Raw genomic sequence first — 23,963 nt, 5'->3', positions numbered from 1 at the left:
ACATTTTACCATCAACTACTTACACAAAACAGCATTTATTTAGACTTGGATGTTATCTGATATCATGCAGTATTGTACATTTCAACTTAACAACACAGGATGAAGACGTTGTGTCACAATTGAGCCACTAGAGGGAGATGCTAAACAATATATAGAATGACTGATGTCATCCTCAGAATGTGCTATTAGAATACTGACTATTTATTTACCTGTGATCTGGCCACCACAAAGATTTTCATATAAAGTGTTATAGTAATAGAGTTTGGAACAACAATTGTAATTGCAATTTCAATTATATTAACCCATGTTATTCCTTCAACGATAAAACATTATTTCAAACACCTACTGGGTACCTGCACATTTACAAAGTTTTTTATAATAAAAGCATAAGTTATTATATATGATACATACACGTACGTATAGGATACAATAACACCAGGTAATGGAGATACAACAGATAGTTCCTGTTATTGTTATTTTAGAGTGGTACAATAAGGGATCACACACAGTAACATAGCGGTCAATAGATATCAAGACCAAATTGCCCAGAGATAAAGAAGTACATAAACAAGAGATGTAGAAATGAAACACACAGAAATATTCCTGTAGGAATGCTCAACCGGTGTCGCTCATTCAGCCGACAGAAAGTTCAACCAGTTCTCATTAAGTAGCGAGTCGGAGTCAGAGGCCGAGCCTTCTCTGGTCTCTCCTCCTCCCGTTACGGGGTCTGAGACGCCGAAGCCTCCCACCATTTAGCTCTGGCAAATTGAAAACCCTAATCATTGGCGACTCCATTACCCATAGTATTAGACTTAAAACGAATCATCCATACACTGTTTACCAGGGGGCAGGGCTACCGAAGTTAAGGCTAATCTGAAAATGGTGCTGGCTAAAGCTAAAACTGGCAAGTGTATAGAGTATAGGGATATTTTATCCACGTCGGCACCAACGATGTTAGGATGAAACAGTCAGAGGTCACCAAGCGCAACATAGATTCAGCGTGTAAATCATCTAGAAAATGTGTCAGCATCGAGTAATTGTCTCTGGCCCCCTCCTAGTTAGGGGGAGTGATGAGCTTTACAGCAGAGTCTCACATCTCAATCGCTGGTTGAAAACTGTTTTCTGCCCCTCTCAAAAGATAGAATTTGTAGCTATTTGGCCCTCTTTCTGGGACTCACCCACAAACAGGACCAAGCATGGCCTGTTGAGGAGTGACGGACTCCATCCTAGCTGGAGGGGTGCTCTCATCTTAATTACGGACATAGACAGAGCTCTAACTCCCCTAGCTTCACAATGAGATAGGGTGCAGGCCAGGCAGCAGGCTGTTAGCCAGCCTGCCAGCTTAGTGGGGTCTGCCACTAGCACAGTCAGTGTAGTCAGCTCAGCTATCCCCATTGAGACCATGTCTGTGCCTCGACCTAGGTTGGGCAAAACTAAACATGGCGGTGTTCTCCTTAACAATCTCTCTGGAATAAAGACCTCCTCCATTCCTGCCATTATTGAAAGAGATTGTGATACCTCACATCTCAAAATAGGGCGACTTAATGTTAGATCGCTCACTTCCAAGGCAGTTATGGTCAATGAACTTATCACTGATCATAATCTTGTGATTGTGATTGGCCTGACTGAAACATGACTTAAGCCTGATTAATTTACTGTGTTAAATGAGGCCTCACCTCCTGATTACACTAGTGACCATATCCCGCAAGAGCGGAGGTGTTGCTAACATTTATGATAGCATATTTCAATTTACAAAAAAAAGCGTCTTTTGAGCTTCTAGTCATGAACTCTTTGCAGCCTACTCAATCACTTTTTATAGCTACGGTTTACATATATAGTGTTCCTCGCTGAGTTCCCTGAATTCCTATCGGACCTTGTAGTCATGGCAGATAATATTCACATTTTGGTGACTTTAATGTTCACATGGAAAAATCCACAGACCCACTCCAAAAGGCATTTGGAGCCATCATCGACTCAGTGGGTTTTGTCCAACATGTCTCCGGACCTACTCACTGCCACAGTCATACTCTGGACCGAGTTTTGTCCCGTTGAATAAATGTTAATGATCTTAATTTAGACTGAAAATCAGTGCTGAGCACCTATGAATGGCAGGTCTTACCATTCGTAACGACGTGTAGTCCCTGCTGTGCCCTCTATGCCCTCCAGAAACATTCTCAGCACCACCATGATGGCAACACGGATGTTAAGGAGTCAGTTGAGCACACCTATGTTGACAATGGTCTCCAAAGTCTACCCATGGGGACCGAAGCAATGTCCCTGGTGGACAGGCTGCAAAGCTGCCTCTTGGCCGGGGGGTTCAATGGGCCAGTAACATTACCTCTGTGGAACACCTTCCTCCAGAAGGGAGGTCAAAGAGCAGTGAGCTATGGCTCTCCCAGACCACCATCCACAAGAACCAACTCTGGGCCTGAGCTGTTAGCCAGACACCCTCGGCTACAAACATCGAACTGTCCATAGAGAAGAGGAACCAACCTTGAGGGTCATTTACAGAGTTTACAAGCCAACTCCACCTTATCCTCCAGTGACGGGGGTCAGATTCTCATAGTGTTACGACAGATGGCAAAACTCACCTCCTTCCTTCAACTGCCCTTGGTGCTCCATGTGGCAGAAGTACCAGTCCCCTTCATCATCCTCCTGCCTGACCAGACTCAGTCACTCCCAACTTGCTCCTCATGGAGATAAGTGACTGCTCTCTGCCCCAAACTATCTATGCTGACAGTGATGTCAGTGGTCGACAGTGCTGGTGCCATAGCCAAATCCTGGCTGATCACTTCTGGGCCAACATCAAACCCTACCTCAAACTGGTGGCCGATCTGATTTTCTTGTCTGATGTCAAGGATGACCCAGAATAAACCAGGCGAGAGCATTTGTGGAGCAAGAGCATAGTCTTTTAATTTGTCACGATTGTCATGGTATTGAAACACCTGAAGTCGGTATGCTTTGTTTATTGGTTGTGGGGTGCATTGGCAGAGAAACCTGTTGGTGGAAAATGTTGTAAATCTGATATCCTCCTAGCTGATCATTGTCTGTAGCCAACTCTGACCGTAGTGTAGGCCTCATGATACAGACAGGGAGAGTGAGCTGGTTCTTAGTGGTCGGGCGAACCCTCAACCTTCTGGCCCGTAGCCCTGCGTGGTGTCGTATGCACCACAAAAGCATCCTGAAGTGGCAAAGTCTATACCCACAGTTATTGTTGGTTGTGGTCGTACACATTATGTTGGAGAATTGTGATTGAGAAATTATTCAGAGTAAATTGTGAACTGTCCCTAATTACTTGAGGTGCTTTTGAGATCATTGATTGATACAACTGAACTCGAAATCACATTTCTCAGTCACATTTTCTTCTGAGAAAACAACACCTCAGAAATACAAAACAACATCAAGGGATAATTGGGTCAGATTACAGTGTGGTTGTTCTGATGTCTGACAAAAGGGATTTGTCCCCATGATGTAACTGAGACAAAGTCTCCTCTAATGAGTGACTGCAATCCACACTTTGGTTTTGGTAGTCACTGCCAACAATCAAGAATGTTATCATTTTCAGACAAAACACATTACTTCCTTCAGCGCACTACTACAACAGTGTGACTGTTTTGGAATAAAATGTTCAATATATTTCCTTTAACATCCTCTGTGTTGTGTGCTTATCATTTACCATTGGTTTGTTCTAGATCATTTTGAGGCCTTAAGTAGAATCAGGTAGTATTGGAATGTCTACCAATGGCATGTCCATATATTTGTGATAAATTAAACTGGTCACTGTTCAAAACATTTATAGAGTATTAAGAAAGTGTGAATAGTCCTCCCTTTAGATTAGGGACTGCAAAACAACTTTACTAATGATTAGTTAATGGTTTATAAGTTCACTCATTAAACATCTTATGAATTATCTTATGAATCATTACTACAGACTATAAAAGTTAAATGTGTGAATAACTAAAACAAATGTGGGAGTAATGATACATGAATGATGAATAAACTATTTAATTATCCATTATGAATCCTTTATTACAAAGTGTTATTGCAAAATGTTACCAATCTCTATATTCATTCTGACTCAACAGCATCTGAGATAGCTGCTATTGTGTGACCCCTGACCTGGCAGCAGTGATGTAGTGAGAGTAGTGGTAGTGAGAGTAGTTATTGTGTTCATAACCAGTATGATGAGGTTCAAGTGTCTTCTGCGGTCTTCTTCGCTGTTGTGTTAAATCGTTAATGGATATAGTAGTGTTTATACATTTGAGAATACCTAGTTTATTAACATTTAATTAAAGGTGGAGTAATGTATTACATGTAGTAACCCTTTAAACGTAATGTTCAGTTGAATTATATATTTAGATATTGGTTCCCTTCCCCTGTAAACAGTCTATGAACTGCTCTTAGTCTGTGTCACTCTGACATTGCTCATCCATATATTCATATATTCTTAACTCCAGTCCTTTACTTAGATTTGTGTGTATTAGGTATTTGTTGTGAGATTGTTAGATATTGCTGAACTGTCGGAACTAGGTCCATAAACATTTCGTAACACCCGCAATAACATCGAATAAACACATGTTTTTGACCAATAACATTTGATTTTATTTCTACTGAGTGACTGAAACAAGGATGCTGTCATTTTCAGACAAACACATTACTTCCTTCAGCACACTACTACTGATAAAATGTTCAATATATTTCCTTTAACATCCTCTATAAAAGTTGTTTATAATTACGTGAATTACCAGTTAACGAAAATAAATATTGGATTAATGACAAATGAATAAACAATTTACGAATCAAATATAAATTATTTTGTGTGATACCCACTCTCTCTATTCCTTCAGAGTAAACAGCATCTGAGAGAGCTTCTCTGGTGTGACCCCTGACCTGACAGTAGTGATGTAGTGAGAGTAGTGGTACTGTTCATACACCATTATGTTGACATTGAAGTGTCTGCTGTGGTCTCCTGCACTATTGTGCTGAATAATTCATGTGTAACTGTAGTAGTTATTTATAAATGTGAGAATACCTAGATGAATAACATTACACAAAATGGGGCATAATATTAAAAAGTGAGCAGAATGTAAATTCCTTACAAATGGTTTATTACTGAATGTTATTATAAAATGTTACCCATAATTGCATATTCTTACATTTTACCATCAACTACTTACACAATACAGAAGTTATTTAGACCTGGACGTTATCTGATATCATGCAGTATTGTACATTTCAACTTTACTACACTTGATGAAGACTTTGGGTCACAATTGAGCCACTAGAGGGAGATGTTAAACAACATATAGCATGAGTCATGACGTCCTCAGAATGTACTATTAGAACACTTACATACTATTTATCATTAACATGGAACAACCACAGCCTTAGGTATTTGGAGAACACAATCCACAATGACTACAATGTTTTTTTATAAAACAAGCTTATGCCTTCTCCAATTCATTCCAATCAAATCCAGACAAATCATGCTGTATCAACACCACATGTATCAATCATGACAACACTGAGATAAGAAATGTCGGTGTATTGTTACATAAAATAATTACAACAATTGTAGAACAAAACTATATCAAACAAATGTTTGCCGAACTAGTGAATCATATAATAGGAACTATAAATGTCTTATCTTCAAAGTTAAAATAAGTTTAGCTGTCACTTTGAACCATGGATAAAAGAAAGCATAAATTATTGGATTAACTAAGGAATTAAAAAGTGCCAGATAACTGGTGAAATATGATATTAAATGATCACCTATAACAGAAAAAACAAAGTAAATTAATAGAGATGGAATCCAAGAAAGGAGATAGTTGAAAACAACAATAGCTAGAGTTTTTGCTGCTTTTCTCTCAGACTTATTTCTCTGTTCTGTTTTAAAACCAGACACACTGGCAGCCTCTTTTGAAAATACCTTTCTGGCCTGTGATCTGGCCACCACAAAGATTTTCATATAAAGTGTTATAATAATAGAGCACGGGACAACCATTATAAATACAATGTACATTATATTAACCCATGTTATTCCTTCAACAATAACACATTCTGTTAAACACCTACTGGGTGTCTGTACATTTACAAAGTTTTGTATAATAACAGCATCGTATAAGATACAACAACACCAGGTAATGGATATACAACAGATAGTGCCTGTTATTGTTATTTTAGAGTGGTACAATAAGGGATCACACACAGCAACATAGCGGTCAATAGATATCAAGACCAAATTGCCAAGTGATAAAGAAGTACATAAAAAAGTAATGTAGAAATGAAACACACAGAAATATTCCCCAAAACCCCAGCATGGTTCCATTATTGCTACAGTCATTACTGGTATCACAATCAGTCCAACCAGGAGATCTGACACAGCCAGAGAGAGGATGAGCAGGTTGGTTGGAGTGTGGAGCTGCTTGAAATGAGAGATGGAGATGATCACCAGTAGGTTCAATAATACTGTAACTGCTGAAATCAATGAGAAGAAGATGTACAGTGTTATGTAGATAGATGTCGATAGAAAAGCCTTTCTGCAAGAAGAGTTTCTGTCCTGAAAACAGTATTGAACATCTTCATGTTTCTCCATTTGTATTAAAAAGTAAAAATGCTGAGGTCCTGCTCCTGCTTGGTCCTGTGTGTGACCCTGTCAGGTCCGCCTTCTGAGAAACTCTGAGCTCTGCCTCTATATTTATACCTGAGTTACTGACAGAAACTCCCCTCCCTGGAGTCTCTCTGCACACACACACACACACACACACACACTTCACCACCACCACCAACAAAACATACACAAGTGAACACACAAATGAACAAATGCTTGGATTAACAAATCATTTGTGAAAGCATGATGTAATGTATGACAGGATTGGATGTTTCTGTGCCCACCTAGCCTGTCCTTCAGCCTGACTGATCGCTAGAGATGAGAGAAAAGGTAAATTTACTTAACTGAGCATTTTAATGGGGAAAATATATCATGGGGGATGTTTTGGTCACTCAAAGGCTATTTTACTTTGGAAACTGTGTAAAACTAAATGTTTTGGGTGATGCTAGAGCTCAGTTTGGACCATAATCCACAACCTCAGGAAACATGATGGCACGTCACAAGTCAGCTGGTCAGTGTGTAGAAAAGTTGACAGGAGGGAAGTTGATGAGATAGCATACGTTTATGGTGTACATGCTAATAGCAAATCAAAATAGTGGCATTCCACAGGAACATTCCATAGACTATAAAAATTTCAATCTGAACTGAATTATTAATAAATCCTGTGCCTGAGCCGCTGAATTGCGACTCCACTTTGTCTCTATACTGACATGTTTCCTGTTTGTGTCACACCCTGATCTGTTTCCCCTGTCTTTGTGATTGTGTCCACCCCCCTCTGGGCATGTCCTGTCTTTGAGCCTGCTTTCCTGAGCCTGCCTGCCTGCCGTCCTGTACCTTTCCCCCACTTCTATGAACTATTGACCCCTGCCTGCCTTAACCTGTCTGTTTGCCTGCCCCTTTGGGATATTTAAACTATTGGTTATCCAACATGGTCTGAATCTGGGTCTTACCTTCCTATCTGATAGTAGGAATTTGCCCTGACTGACCCAGCAGACCCGGACCAGCTGCTCAATGACATCTCCTCCCAAGGAGCCCAAGGAGCCTCCATTGGTAGTTATGAGGAATTGCTTCGTGGGCTGATTGAGGGGGTTCAAACGTTGGCTGAGCACCATGACTGGGCGTTGGACATGATACAGGAACAATTCCGCCGGTTGTCCGGGGGGCAGCCTGCCACGGTGGCAAACCCACTGTCCTCCAGTAACTCAGCGGTTATCAGCGCCGCCCCACCGGCCACTCCAACTTCCCTGGATCCCCGGTTATCTCTCCCGAAACTCTTTAATGGAGAGCCGAGCACCTGTCAGCGTTTTTTTTAGCAAAGGTTGTCCTCATTTTCGAGCTTCAGCCCTCCTCCTTCCCCTCGGATCGCTCCAAAATAGCCTACCTCATCATGTTGATGTCTGGAAGTGCTCTCACCTGGGCTACCGCCGTATCGGAACAGCAGCCGGCTACATGCGTGAGCCTGGGGGGGGGGGGGGTTCGTGGGAGAGGTGAGGAAGGTGTTCGATGCCCCGTTCTCCAGGAGAGAAGCTGCCCGGAGTCTAATCCAGCTCCTGCAGGATGCCTGCACTGTGGCCGACTACGCAGTGGATTTCCGCAATTTGGCAACAGAGAGTGCATGGAGCCCAGAAGCATTATTTGACATGTTCCTGCACGGCGTCTCGGAGGAGGTTGAGGACGAGCTTGCGGCTCGGGAGTTACCCACGGATCTTGGCTCCCTCATCGCTTTGACCATCCACATCGATGGGCGATTGCTGGAATGACAAATGATCAGGGAATTCGATGTCACTCACTCGTCCAGAGATTCAACCTCGCCTTCGAGCCATCCTGGAAGTCCCCGACGGTCCCGTGGCCGAGAGCACCCAACAATTCCCGACCTTCCTCAAGAGTCACCGAAAAGGGCAGAGGCACTGTTTCCCGACACCATGCAACTAGGCAGAGCTGGGCTGTCACCAGCAGAATGGCAACACAGGATCAGCACAAGGAGTCTGTATTGCGGGACTTTTGGTCATTTTGTATTATATTGCCCTGTACAGGACCAGACTCTCCAGGGAGCGAGTACTCTGGTGGGCCATATGGAGATCTTTTCTGCCTCCCTTACTAGCACCCCTTTCCATGTCATTCTGCTGGGGGGGAACCCGTCCGAATCTCTCTGGGTTCTCATTGACTCAGGAGCCGATGAGAGGTTTCTGGACACCACACTGGCTTCCGAGCTGAACATCCCCACTCAGCCCCTCTCAATTCCCATGGATGTTAGAGTGCTGGACATGCGCTCTATAGGTCGGGTCACCAATAACACCACTCCCATCAACCTACGTGTGTCAGGGAATCACAGCGAGACCATTCAGTCCCCCCTCATCAAGTCCCTCCAGATTCCCATGGTGTTGGGATTCTCCTGACTCCAGCAACACATTCCATTCATCAACTGTTCTATGGGTGCTATCATGGGCTGGAGTCTGTTCTGTGCCCATTGTCTGAAGTCGGCGCAACCTGCCCGGGGAAGTCTTCCGCGGCCCTTGGAGGTGGCTCCAGACCTCTCCGCCATTCCCGCGGAGTACCAGGATCTTCAGAGAGTTGTTCAGCGAGGCCAGGGCCAATTCCCTTCCGCCGCACTGCCCCTATCACTGCGGGATTGATGTTCTCCCTGGCACCACGCTGCCCCGGGGGCGTCTGTACTCGCTGTCGGGACCAGAGACCAAGGCTATTGAGGACTAGATTGGGGACTCCCTAGCTACAGGATTTAACCGTCCCTCCTCCTCTCCCGCTGGCGCAGGGTTCTTCTTAGTGTAGAAGAAGGACAACACACGGCAGAAGTGCATTGACTACTGGGGACTACTGGGAACAACTGAAGAACCGTTATCCGCTAACACTCATTTCCTCAGCCTTCGAGCTGCTCCAGGGGGCCACTGTCTTCTCCAAGCTAGATCTACGAAACGCCTACCAAATCAGGCGTTTCGTAGTGTGCTGAAGGAAGTAATGTGTTTGTCTGAAAATGCTAACATTCGTGTTTGTTGGCAGTGACTACCAAAACCAAAGTGTGGATTGCAGTCACTCATTAGAAATGATGTTCTTTGCGACATGCTGAACCGCTTCATCTTCGTCTACATTGATGATATTCTCATCTTCTCCTGCTCCCCCGAGGAACACGTGCTCCTTCTGGAGAACTAGTTGTTTGTCAAGGAGGAAAAGTGAGTTCCATTGCTCCACTATTCCTTTACTGGGCTACATCATCTCTGTTGGGAGTGTCCAGATGGACCCTGAGAAGGTGAAAGCGGTGGTGGAATGGCCTCAGCCTACATCCAGTTGCATTTGCAACACATCCTGAAGTCGCCAACATTTATCGCAGCTTTATCCGAGGTAACATCACCCTGGCCTCCCCCTGTCTGCCCTCACCTCTACCAAGGTTCCGTTCACATGATCCATGGCCACTGACCGGGTATTCCGGGACCTTAAAAACTTCTTCACAACGGCTCCAATCCTGGTTCATCCGGACCCTTCCCGTCAGTTTGTGGTGGAGGCCAATGCTTTGGATGTAGGAGTGGGGGTTCTGTCCCAACGTTCTGCACGGAACCTTAAGCTGCATCCCTGCACCTTCTTCTCCCACCACCTCAACGCCACGGAGAGGAAAGATTGCCGAAGTTGTTCAAATTATTATGAATTCTTCAAATGGGGCAATTAGATACATAAGGTGTCTTCATTTCTAAACAGTAAAACAGAAAGTGCATTCGGAAATTATTCAGACCTCTTGACTTTTTCAACATTTTCTTACGTTACAGCCCTATTCTTAAATGTGTTGCATAGTTTTTTCCCCCCTAATCAATCTATGCACAATACACCATAATGACTGTCTGATTCCAGCTCACACTCTCAAACATGTAGATCCCCTGAACGCAGCTCACTCTCCAGATCCCAATCACCTGAATTCTGATCGCCTGTTCACACACCTGTATGTCATTATCACACATATTTAGTTCAGTTCTATGCACCCCATCATTGTGAGTTTTTTTGTGACACATGTCTTTTCGAGGCTCTGTTTTTACTGTAATTTACTCCTCCCTTGTATGATTGTTTTTTGCCTGCCTCACTAACAATGCCTTTTGCCTAGTCCCTGCCTGTACTTTAGCCTATCAGATTTCCTGTTATCAAACTATTGCCTAATCTCCCGGACGACGTTACTAGCCTTTTCCCTGCCTGTACTGATGCCTTTTTAGACCCCCTGTGTATGACCTTCTGCCTGACCCTGGACCCAGCTAGATTCCCCCTCCTGTGGTTGTTCTGCCCAGCTTGAGCTTTCCCGTTCAACTGTAAGTGCTGTTATTTTTTAATGGAAACATCTAGGAGCAACAATGTCTCAGTAGCGAAGTGGTAGGCCACACAAGCTCACAGAACGGGAAGGCAGAGTGCTGTAGAACGAAGCGATTAAAATTCCTCTGTCCTCAGTTGCAACACTCACTACCGAGTTCCAAACTGCCTCTGGAAGCAACGTCAGCACAAGAACTGTTCATCAGGAGCTTCATTTAATGGGTTTCGATGGCCGTGCAATGCCAAGTGCCGGATCGAGTGGTGTAAAGCACTCCGCTATTGGGCTCTGGAGCAGTGAAAAAAGCGTCTCTGGAGTGAAGAATCACACTTCACGAATCTGGATTTGGCAGATTACATGAAAACGCTACCTGCCCCAATGCATAGTGCCAACTGTAAAGTTTGGTGTGGGTGGAATAATGGTCTGGGGCAGTTTTTAATGGTTTGAGCTAGAACCCTTATTTTCAGTGAAGGGAAATCTTAACACTACAGCCATGAGATTTTAACACAGCATACCATGACATTTTAGACTTTGTGTGAGGTTGATACGATGGGAGAGGAAAGCGCAAGGATGCAGCTGTTGGTCTTGGGCCGAACACTGGACAGGACAGCCCCCACTCTGACGTCTGAAGCGTTGTCCACCCCCACGAACTGCCAATACGGATCTGGATGGATTAGGATGGGGGAGAAAGTTAATTGGGGTTTGAGGTCCAAGAAGGCCCTGTCTGCAGCTGGAGACCACGTAAACAGGAAATTGTGGGAGGTGAGTGCTGACAGGGGGAAAGCCCGGGTACGGTAGCCCCGGATGAACCGGAGGAAGAAATTGGCGGACCCCAGGAAATGTTGCAGCTGCACTCTGGAGTTGGGTTCCAGCCAATCCACCACCGCTCTCACCTTTTCAGGATCCATCCTGATGTTGCCTGCAGCTAATATGTACCCCAGGAAGGAGATGGTGGAGCGATGGAATTCACAGTTTTCTGCTTTGACTTACAGCTGGTTCTACAGAAGATGCTGGAGAACTTGTCTGACATGGAGGACATGTTCTTGAGCCGGGTGGGAAAACATGGGGATGTCATCAATGCAGACAAATACGAACGGGTTCAACATGTCCCGGAGAACGTTGTTTAACAGGATCTGGAACACAGCAGGAGTGTTGGTCAGTCCAAATGGCATCACCAGGTATTCATAGTGCCCGCTAGCTGTGTTAAATGGGGTCTTCAACTCATCCCCTTCCCAGATCTGTACTAGATGGTAGGCGTTCTGGAGGTCCAACTTGGAGCGGATGGTAGCCTCCTGGATAGGCTCGAAAGCCGAGGCGATGAGTGGAAGAGGGTAATTTTTTTAAAACCGTGATGTCAATCAGGCCCTGGTAGTCGTTACATGGGCGCAGGATTTTGTCCTCAACAAAAAAGAAGACTGCGCCGGCGGGGGAGGCAAAAGGACTGATACCCCCTGCAGCCAGGGAGTGCTCAATATACATCTCCATCGTCTTCATTTCTGGGTCTGACAGGGAATAAAGCTACCCCCGAGGTGGTGTAGTGCCCGGGACAAGGTCGGTGGCATAGTCATAGGGCCGATGCAGAGGAAGAGCTGTGGCACGGACCTTGCTGAAAACCTCCTGGAGATCCTGGTACTCCGCGAGAACGTTAGAGAGGTCCGGGGCTTTTCCCAAGCCCGCAGGAAGACATCTCAGGGCAGGCAGCACCGACTTCAGGCAATGCCCATGGCAAAACAGGCTCCAACCCCGGATAGAACCAGTAGACCAGTCATTCAATAGATTGTGCCTCTTTGGATTGGAAAACCCCAAAACTATGGGTGCATGAGGGGATTCGGCAGGCAGGAACTACATATACTCACTGTGATTACCCGACAATCTCGGGTTAAAGGGATACGTGGTCTGGGTGACTCTGCCAATAGAGCACCCATCCAACGCTCTAACGTCCATGGGAATGGAGAGGGGTTGTGTGGGGATTCCCAGCATAGTTGTACTAATACCTCCTTGATGAGCCTGGTTCTAGGGATAGGCATCCCACTAGCGGGACACCAGCCGACAACATCCGGTGAAATTGGAGGGAGCGAGATTCAAATAAATAATCATAACATTAAACATTCATGAACATACAAGTATCTTATATCATTTAAAAGCTTAAATCCTTCTTAATCCAACTGCGTTGTCCAGTTTCAAAAAGGCTTTACGGTGAAAGCATACCATGCGATTGTCTGAGGACGGCGCCCCACATCAACATATTTTTCATAAAGCACAAGCTTCACAAAATCACAAATAGCGATGAAATAAATCACTTACTTCTGAAGATCTTCCTCGGTTTGCAATCCCAAGGGTCCCAGCTACAAAGTGAATGGTCGTTTTGTTAAGTTAAATCCTTCTTTATATCCCAAAATGTATTGTTTTTTTTGTCAGAAAAACTATAGAGCGCATGTAGGATTGAGACTTGAGTGAATTTATGGTAGGTTTTGTCTGAAAACTAGTGTTCCACATTTTGTCTGAAAACCTACCTCTTCATGAGTATATTGATTAATGCCACCCCCCCCCCCCTTATCTGCTCAATGACTAAAATAGAACATTGTAGCAGAGGTGAGTCAGACTCATGCTCTAGTGATGAGGTAGCCCTGCCTGGATCTTCTAAATCAGTGTCACCCTCGGTCCAAGAGGGACTTTCCTCTTTGACTATTGGTTAAGATGTTGGTTATCCACTCAGGATACCACGGTTCAGATCCCTCCTGTGACAGAGTCATGACTCAGTGGTGGGATTCTTGACCTGTGCAGGAAAGACTAGTTTAGGGATGAGGGTTGTACTGAGGCTGAGGCCTAATGGAAGTTGTAATCACACAAATGACAATAGAGCTGTACTTAGGTTCACATTGAATCTTTATGCTGTATTAGAGCCATATTAGGTCCCTGGAGTAACACCTTTAATTGGTGGAATTCCTTAGAGTTTTAGACCTCATTCACAGAGCACAAGTTGACTTTTGCTGATGTAATATGCTCTCTAAGAACCAAACTGTTGTTGTAGTGTGCTGAAGGAAGTAATGTGTTTTGTCTGAAAATGATAACATTCTTGTTTGTTGGCAGTGTCTACCAAAACCAAAGTGTGGATTGCAGTCACTCATTTGAAATCAAATCAAATTGTATTGGTCACATACAGATGTTTAGCAGATGTTAATTCAGGTGTAGAGAAATGCTTGTGCACCTAGTTCCGACAGTGCAGCAATATCGAACAATTTCACAACAAATACCTAAAACACACAAATCTAAGTAAAGGACTGGAATTAAGAATATATGGATGAGCAATGTCAGTGTGGTATAGACTAAGAGTAGTTTATAGACTGCTTACAGGGTAAGGGAACCAATATCTAAATCCATAAATGAACTGAACATTACGTTTCAAGGGTTACTTCCTCTAATACACATCAAAATCAAATCAAAGTCACATTTTATTGGTCACATAAACATATTAAGTTGACATTATTCCGGATGTAGTGAAATGCTTTGGTTCCTAGCTCCAACAGTGCAGAAGAATCTAACAATACACAACAATACACACAAATTTAAAAGTAAAAGAATGGAACTAAAAAATATATATATTTTAGGACAAGCAACGTCAGCGTGGTACTGGCCAAAAATACAGTAGAATACAGTATATACATATGAGATGAGTAAAGCAGTGTGTTAACATTATTAAAGTGACTAGTGTTCCATTATTAAAGTGACCAGGGATTCCATGACTATGTACAGACTATAGGGCAGCCTCCTCTAAGGTGCAGGGTTGAGTAACCGGGTGCTAGTTGGCTAGTGATGGGTATTTAACAGTCTGATGTCCTTGAGATATAACCTGTTTTTCAGTCTCTCGGTCCCAGCTTCGATGCACCTGTTCTGACCTCGCCTTCTGGATGATAACGGGGTGAACAGGCCGTGGCTCAGGTGGATGATGTCTTTAATAATCTTTTTGCCCTTTCTGTGACATTGGGTACTGTAGGTGTCCTGGAGGGCAGGCAGTGTGCCCCCTGTGATGTGTTGGGCAGACCGCACCACCCTAAGTATTCAGACCCTTTATTCTGTACCTCGTTGAAGCATCTATGCCAGCGATTACAGGGTATGATGCTCCAAGCTTGGCAAACCTGTATTGGGGGAGTTTCTCCCATTCTTCTCTGCAGATCCTCTCAAGCTCTGTCAGATTGGATGGGGATAGTCGATGCACAGCTATTTTCAGATCTCTCCACAGATGTTCGTTCAGATTCTAGTCCGGGCTCTGGCTGGGTCACTCAAGCACATTCAGAGACTTGTCCCGAAGCCACTCCTGCATTGTCTTGTCTGTGTGCTTAGGGTCATTGTTCTGTTGGAAGGTGTATTTGTACACACTGTATATAGACATTCTTTTTTCGAATGTGTTATTGACTGTACGCTTGTTTATTCCATGTGTAACTCAGTGTTATTCTTTATGTCACACTACTTTGCTTTATCTTGGCCAGGTTGCAGTTGTAAATGAGAACTTGTTCTCAACTAGCTTACTTGGTTAAATAAAGGTGAAATTAAAAATAAAAAAACCTTCAACCCAGTCTGAGATCCTGAGCTCTCTGGAGCAGGTTTTAATCAAGGATCTCTCTGTACTTTGCTCCATTCATCTTTCCCCTAATCCTGACTAGTCTCTCAGTCCCTGCCACTGAAAACATCCCCACAGCATGATGCTGCCACCACAATGCTTCATCACAGGGATGGTGCCAGGTTTCCTCCAGATGTGAAGTTTGCATTCAGGCCAAATAGTTGAATCTTGGTTTCGCCAGACCAGGAAATCTTGTTTCTCATGGTCTGAGAGTCCTTAGGTGCCTTCTGGCAAACTCCAAGACTGTTATGTGCTTTTTACTGTGGCATGGCTTCCATCTAGCCAATCTACAATATGGAGATGTTTGTCTTTCTGGAAGGTTCTCGCATCTCCCTAGAGTAACTCTGGAGTTCTCTCAGAGTGAACATCCATCACCAAGGCCCTTCTACCAGATTGTTCAGTTTGGCCGGTCGGCCTGCTCTAGGAAGAGTCTTGGTGGTTCCAAACTTCTTCCATTTAAGGATGATGGAGTTCACTGTGTTCTTGGGGACAGTCAATGCTGCAGAAGTGTTTTTGTACCCTTCCCCAGATCGGTTCTTCGACACAATCCTCTCTCGGAGCTCTAAGGGCAATTTCTTCGATCTCATGGCTTTGTTTCTTATCTGACATGCACTGTCAACTGTGGGACATTTTAAATAGACAAGAGTGTGCCTTTCCAAATCAGTTCAGAGGGTTTTCAGTTCTCAACCCTCGTCAGCCCTCAGTCCCTAGCACTAAGTTGTTGGTGTGGGGCGGCAGGTAGCCTAGTGGTTAAAGCATTGGACTAGTAACCGAAAGGTTGCAAGAGCGAATCCCTGAGCTGACAAGGTACAAATCTGTCATTCTGCCCCTGAACAAGGCAGTTAACCTTAACCCACTGTTCCTAGGCTTTCATTGAAAATAAGAACGTTCTTAACTGATTTGACAAGTTAAATAAAGATAAAATAAAAAATAAATAAAAATGGTCTCCAGCTGCACAAGGTCACTGGTCTCCAGCTGCACTAGGTCACTGGTCTCCAGCTGCACTAGGTCACTAGTCTACAGCTGCACTAGGTCACTAGTCTACAGCTGCACTAGGTCACTAGTCTACAGCTGCACTAGGTCACTAGTCTACAGCTGCACTAGGTCACTAGTCTACAGCTGCACCAGGTCATTAGTCTCCAGCTGCACTAGGTCACTAGTCTACAGCTGCACTAGGTCACTAGTCTACAGCTGCACTAGGTCACTAGTCTACAGCTGCACTAGGTCACTGGTCTACAGCTGCACTAGGTCACTGGTCTACAGCTGCACTAGGTCACTGGTCTACAGCTGCACTAGGTCACTAGTCTACAGCTGCACTAGGTCACTGGTCTACAGCTGCACTAGGTCACTAGTCTACAGCTGCACTAGGTCACTGGTCTACAGCTGCACTAGGTCACTAGTCTACAGCTGCACTAGGTCACTAGTCTACATCTGCACCAGGTCATTAGTCTCCAGCTGCACTAGGTCACTGGTCTACAGCTGCACTAGGTCACTAGTCTACAGCTGCACCAGGTCATTAGTCTCCAGCTGCACTAGGTCACTGGTCTACAGCTGCACTAGGTCACTAGTCTACAGCTGCACTAGGTCACTAGTCTACAGCTGCACTAGGTCACTGGTCTACAGCTGCACTAGGTCACTAGTCTACAGCTGCACCAGGTCATTAGTCTCCAGCTCCACCAGGTAATTGGTCTCTATCTGCATTGGGTCACTGGTCTCCAGCTACACTAGGTCATTAGTCTCCAGCTGCACCAGGCCATTGGTCTCTGGCTGTATTAGGTCATTGGTCTCCAGCTACACTAGTTCATTGTTCTCTAGCTGCACTAGGTCTGTTTTCCTCAGCATTAGTCGCCTCTCAGTCCCTAGCCCATTTGGGTCATCAAGCTCCTTCTCCACTAGGCTCAGAGTATAGTAGGCCCTGAGCTCTACTATTCTCCAAGTCCAGCGTCAGTTTCCCTGACAGTTCCAGAGCTAATCTCTCTGTCAAGTTCAATGACGTACTCAATGTCAGGTTCAGAGTCATTTTCCCTGTCAGATTCAGAATCGTACTCACTGTCTCCAGCCCTGGTCAGCCCTCAGTCCACTGCTCCGCCAGGCTGTAGGTTCTCTTCCCCACTAGGTTTGCAGCATCTGCCCTCAGTTGGTGGGCAGCCCTGATCCTCAGTCAGCAAGAGTCAGCTCCCTCAGTGCTCCATGCCAAGCCACCTGACCTAGATCTAGGCCCTTGGTCTCCCGTCGCGCTAGACCCAGAGTTATCTGCTCCTCTAGCTGTGCAGTTATACAGATCACAGCCCTCAGCCTGCACCCAGTCACCTGTACTAGCGCTATATAATATGACCCTGCTTTGCTAGGTTTACAGCTTCCCACTATACCTGGCTTGCAGTCCTCAGATTTAGTAGTGGGTTCCGAGTCCCCTGCCCTGTTAGGCCCTCAGCTCCCTGATCTTGTGGAACCACCATTCCCTGACCCGTGGGGCCTGCTGTCTCTAGTTCTGGGGTGCCTCCCACCTCCTGCCTAGGACAACCCTCAGCCCTTCCCCCGTGGGAAACATCCTGACCTCATCACTTGGGACCAGCTGCCCCCTTCCTCCAGATCACTGATGATCCTCGCCCTTTGGTCTCCACATGTTGGGTATCAGCGCTTTCAGCAGTTTTGAAAGATTCACCAGCCTCAGCCGCAGCCAGTGAGCTGCCAACAACAGTTGTGGCTGGAATGTAAAATTTATCCGCTTTGTACAACATTTATACACTAGAATCAATGTTTCTAACTAATATCGATTCAGCAACGGCCTTTTTCAACCAGAGAAGTTAATTTTTGAGTTCAGCTGCCCTTTAAGGTCTCAAAATTACCAATCACAAATCAATGGTTAAACAATAATAACAGAACAGAGAGGATGTTAAAATAAATATATAGAATATTTTATTCCAAAACAGCTATACTGTTGCAATAGTGCGATATGTAACTTCAGACACCGTTTGTTTTGAGTAAAGTAACGTTTTTCGACAGAAAATGATTTGGTTTTGTCTACTAAAACCAAAGTGTGGATTGCAGTCACTTATTTGAGCAGTTCATAGACTGCTTACAGGGTAAGGAAACCAATATGTAAATACAGTGCCTTGCGAAAGTATTCGGCCCCCTTGAACTTTGCGACCTTTTGCCACATTTCAGGCTTCAAACATAAAGATATAAAACTGTATTTTTTTGTGAAGAATCAACAACAAGTGGGACACAATCATGAAGTGGAACGACATTTATTGGATATTTCAAACAAGGTCGCAAAGTTCAAGGGGGCCGAATACTTTCGCAAGGCACTGTACATAACTTGATGAACATTACAGTTCACAGCTTCTACCCCCAAGCCACATGTCTGCTGAACAATTAATCAAATGGCCACCGGACTATTACATTGACCCCCCACCTCCTCCATTTGTTTTGTACACTGCTGCTGCTCGCTGTTTATTACTATGCATAGTCACTTCACCCCTACCTACATGTACAAATTACCTCTAAACCTGTACCCCCGCACACTGACTAGGTATCGGTATGCCCTGTATATGCCATGGATTACAGGGAACATCCGCACTGAGCAAAAGGCTAGAGCTACCTCATTCAAAATACCTCTAACACTAATCCGGACCATTGTAAGAAATCCCGCTACATCCTCAGACGAACCATCAAATAGGCAAAGCGTCAATACAGTACTAAGATTGAATCCTACTACACTGGCTCTGACACTGTTTGAATGTTTAAAAAATATATATATTTCACCTTCTGTGAAATGTGTCAGAGCTTGAAAACTATTACAGAGTAAGAAGGGAAACTCAGCCACGAGCTGCCCAGTGAAGTGATCCTACCAGACGAGCTAAATGCATTTTAGGCTCGCTTTGAGGCAAGCAACACTGAAGCATGCTTGAGATCACCTGCCATTCTGCACGACTGTGTGATCACGCTTTCGATAGCCGATGTGAGTAAGACCTTTAAACAGGTCAACATTCACAAAGCTGCGGTGCCTGACGGACATCCAGGACGTGTATTCAAAGCATGCTCGATCCAACTGGCAAGTGTCTTCACTGACATTTTCAACCTCTCCCTGATCGAGTCTGTAATACCTACATGTTTCACGGAGAGCAGCATAGTCCCTGTGCCCAAGGAGCTAACGTAACATGCCTAAATGATTACCGACCCGTAGCACTCACGTCAGTAGCCATGAAGTGTTTTGAAAGGCTTGTAATTGCTCACATCAACATCATCATCCCGGAAACCCTAGACCCACTCCATTTTGCATACCGCCACAACAGATAAACAAATAATGCAATCACAATCACACTACACACTGCCCTTTCCCACCTTTACAAACGGTTGAACCCCACTACGACTACTCTCACTATATCACTATTAGTGATGCCAGGTCAGGGAAAGCCTAGACCCACTCCATTTCGCATCCATTTTGCCCCAACAGATAAACAAATAATGCAATCACACTCCACACTGTACTTTCCCACATTGACAAAAGGTTGAACCCCACTATGACTACTCTCACTACATCACTATCAGTGCTGCCAGGTCAGGGGTCATGCCAGAGCAGCTCTCTCACATGCTGTTGAGTCAGAATGAATATGTGACCGACCGGATTGATTCGTTCCTGTGTAGCAACATTGTAAATGGTGTTTTTTTTTTACATTGAATACAAGTAGAGACTAGTTCACACTGCTTGTTCACACCCTCTTAAGCCTTAGCTCCACTCATGTCTTTCAGGATTCACATGTGAGGACATGTGCTAAACAGAGTGAGTAAGGTAGTGTAGTAAACAACCAAAGATTTCAAGACTAAAAGTGGTGAAAGTAGTTGCAAAACTACACTTTATCTAGTCCTGTGCCTATGAAAGCACTGAAGCAGGAAGCATCAGTGACTCAGTCAATGAAAAAGTTGTCAGATGAAGTAGATGCTAAACTACTGGACTGTTTTGCCATCACAGACTGGAACATGTTCCGGGATTCTTCCGATGGCATTGAGGAGTACATCACATCAGTCACTGGTTTTATCAATAAATGCATCAAGGACGTTGTCCCGACAGTGACTGTACGTACATACCGCAACCAGAAGCCATGGATTACAGGCAACCTCCGCACTGAGCTAAAGGCTAGAGCTGCCGCTTTCAAGGTGCGGGACTCTAACCCGGAAGCTTATAAGAAATCCCGCTATGCCCTCCGACCAACCATTAAACAGGCAAAGCGTCAATACAGGGCTAAGATTGAATCATACTACACCGGCTTCGAAGCTCGTTGGATGTGGCAGGGCTTTCAAACTATTACACACTACAAAGGGAAGCGCATTCGTGAGCTGCCCAGTGACACGAGCCTACCAGACAAGATAAATCACATCTATACTCGCTTCGAGGCAGGCAACACTGAGGCATGCATTAGAGCGTCAGCTATTCCAGACGACTGTGTCATCAAGCTCTCCATAGCAATGTGAGTAAGACATTGAAACAGGTCAACATTCACAACACTGCGGGGCCAGACGGATTACCAGGACATGTGCTCTGGGCATGTGCTGACCAACTGGCAGGTGTCTTCACGGACATTTTCACCATGTCCCTGATTGAGTATGTAATACCAAAATATTTCAAACAGATCACCAGATTGCCTTCACGTTCACTGTGCCCAAGAACGTGAAGGCAATCTGTCTAAATGACTACAGACCCGTAGCACTCACGTCCGTAGCCATGAAATGCTTTGAAAGGCTGATAATGGTTCACATCAACACCCTTTTCCCAGAAACACTAAACCCACTCCAATTTGCACACCGCCCAAACACATCCAGAGATAATGCAATCTCTATTGCACTCCACACTGCCCTTTCCCACCTGGACAAAAGGAACACCTATGTGAGAATGCTGTTCATTTACTACAGCTCAGCATTCAACACCATAGTATCCTCAAAGCTCATCACTAAGATAAGGATCCTGGGACTAAACACCTCCCTCTGCAAATGGTTCCTGGAATTCCTGACAGGCTGCCCCCAGGTGGTGAAGGTAGGTAGCAACACATCTGCCCCCTTGTTCCTCAACACTGGAGCCCCCCAGGGGTGCGTGCTCAGTCCCTTCCTGTATTCCCTGTTCACCCACAACTGCATAGCCAGGCACGAGTCCAACACCATCATTAAGTTTGCAGACGACACAACAGTGACACCGATGACACAGCCTTTAGGGAGGAGGTCGGAGACCTGGCCGTGTGGTGCCAGGGCAACAACCTCTCCCTCAACGTGGTCAAGATAAAGGAGATGATTGTGGACTACAGGAAAAGGAGGACCTAGCACACCCCCATTCTCATCAACGGTGCTGTGGTATCCACATCACCAACAAACTAACATGGTCCAAGAACACGAAGACAGTTGTGAAGAGGGCACGACAAGCCTCTTCCCCCTCAGGAGACTGAAAAGATATAGCATGGGTCCTCAGATCCTCAAAATGTTTAACAGCTGCACCATCGAGAGCTGGTTGCATCACTGCCTGGTATTGTAGCTGCTCGGCCTCCGACCGCTAGGCACTACAGAGCGTAGTGAGTACGGCCCAGTATTGCATTGCCCCCCTCCTCTTTTACCCTGCTGCTACTCTTTGTTTATTATCTATGCATAGTTACTTTAACTCGACCTACATGTACTGTACATGTTATCTAAATTACCTCGACTAACCGGTGACCCCGCACATTGACTCTGTAGCAGTACACCCTGAAAATAGCCTCTCTATTGTTATTTTACTGCTGCTCTTTAATTATATATATTTTTTTTGATGATTTATCTTAAACTTAACTTAAAACTGCATTGTTGGTTAACGGCTTGTAAGTAAACATTTCACTGTAAGGTCAACACCTGTTCCGCGCTTGTGACAAATCAAATTTTATTTGATCTGAATTGGAGAAAATATACCTTTTCTCTCATCTATAATGATCAGTATGGCTAAAGAACAGGCTAGCTGGGCACAGCAACATCCAATCTGGTAATACATTGAATCATAATTTCATTAATTATTTGTTTATCCAACCGTTTGTTAATTTGTGTGCTCACGTTTGTGTGTGTGTGTGTGTGTGTGTGTGTGTGTGTGCAGAGAGTTCCTGGGGAGGGGAGTGGCTGTCAGTAACTCAGGGATAAATAGAGAGGCAGAGCTCAGAGTTTGTCAGAAAGCTGACCTGACAAGGTCACACACAAAACCAAGCAGGAGCAGGACCTCAGAATTTTTTACCAAATGGCGAAAAAGGAAGATATTCAATACTGTTTTCAAGACAGAAACTCTTCTTGCAGAAAGGCTTTGCTATCGACATCTATCTACATAACACTGTACATCGTCTTCTCATTGATTTCAGCAGTTAAAGTATTTTTGAACCTACTGGTGATCATCTCCATCTCTCACTTCAAGCAGCTCCAGACTCCAACCAACCTGCTCATCTTCTCTCTGGCTGTGTCAGATCTCCTGGTGGGACTGATTGTGATACCAGTAATGACTGTAGCAATAATGGAATCATGCTGGGGTTTTGGGGAATATTTCTGTGCATTTCAATTCTACATTGCTTTTTTATGTACATCTTTATCTCTGGGCAATTTGGTCTTGATATCTATTGACCGCTATGTTGCTGTGTGTGATCCCTTATTGTACCACTCTAAAATAACAACAACAAGAATGATGTGTTGTATATCCGTTACCTGGTGTTGTTGTATCATATACGATGCTGTTATTATACAAAACTTTGTAAATGTGCAGGTACCAAGTAGGTGTTTGAAAGAATATTTTATTGTTGAAGGAATAATCTCGGTTAATATAATTTACATTGTAATTACAATGGTTGTCCCGTGCTCTATTATTATAACACTTTACATGAAAATCTTTGTGGTGGCCAGATCACAGGCCAGAAAGGTATTTTCAAAAGAGGCTGCCAGTGTGTCTGGTGTTAAAACTGTACAGGCAAATAAGTCTGAGAGAAAAGCAGCAAAAACTCTAGCTATTGTTGTTGTCAACTATTTCATTTGTTGGATTCCATCTCTATTTATTTACTTTTTTCCTCTTTTTTAATTGACATGTTCTTATCATATTTCCTCATTTTTCTGCCACTTGTTAATTCCTTAATTAATCCAATAATTTATGCTTTCTTTTATCCATGGTTCAAAGTGACAGCTAAACTTTTATTACATTTGAAGATATGACTTTCATAGCTCCTATAATTGTATTCCCTAGGTTGGCAAACATAGGTTTGATATAGTTTTGATCTACAATTGTTGTATTTATTTATTTCATATAGCAATGCACTGACATTACTTATCTCAGTGTTGTCGTCATAGATACAAGTGGTGTTGATAGTGAATGATTTGTCTGGATTGGAATGGAATGACTTGGAGAAGGCATAAGAAGGAATAAGCTTGTTTTATAAAATATATTGTAGTCATTGTGG

The 23,963-nt window shown here is 44.2% G+C and overlaps 1 protein-coding gene and 1 pseudogene across 1 annotated transcript; one reads left to right on the top strand and one right to left on the bottom strand.

Annotated features, from left to right (window-relative positions):
* Positions 1 to 5,097: 5,097 nt before the first annotated feature.
* On the bottom strand, positions 5,098 to 6,654 carry LOC109885552 (trace amine-associated receptor 8c-like). Its single transcript, XM_020477397.2, has one exon. The coding sequence runs from the start codon at positions 6,593 to 6,595 to the stop codon at positions 5,633 to 5,635; it is 963 nt and encodes a 320-aa protein (XP_020332986.1). The 5' UTR covers positions 6,596 to 6,654; the 3' UTR covers positions 5,098 to 5,632.
* Positions 6,655 to 22,765: 16,111 nt separating this feature from the next.
* On the top strand, positions 22,766 to 23,718 carry LOC116357697 (trace amine-associated receptor 8c-like; annotated as a pseudogene).
* Positions 23,719 to 23,963: the final 245 nt, after the last annotated feature.

The sequence above is a fragment of the Oncorhynchus kisutch genome, linkage group LG26 (assembly GCF_002021735.2).
Source record: "Oncorhynchus kisutch isolate 150728-3 linkage group LG26, Okis_V2, whole genome shotgun sequence".
Taxonomy (NCBI): domain Eukaryota; kingdom Metazoa; phylum Chordata; class Actinopteri; order Salmoniformes; family Salmonidae; genus Oncorhynchus; species Oncorhynchus kisutch.
This window is presented reverse-complemented; position numbering and strand designations above follow the sequence as displayed.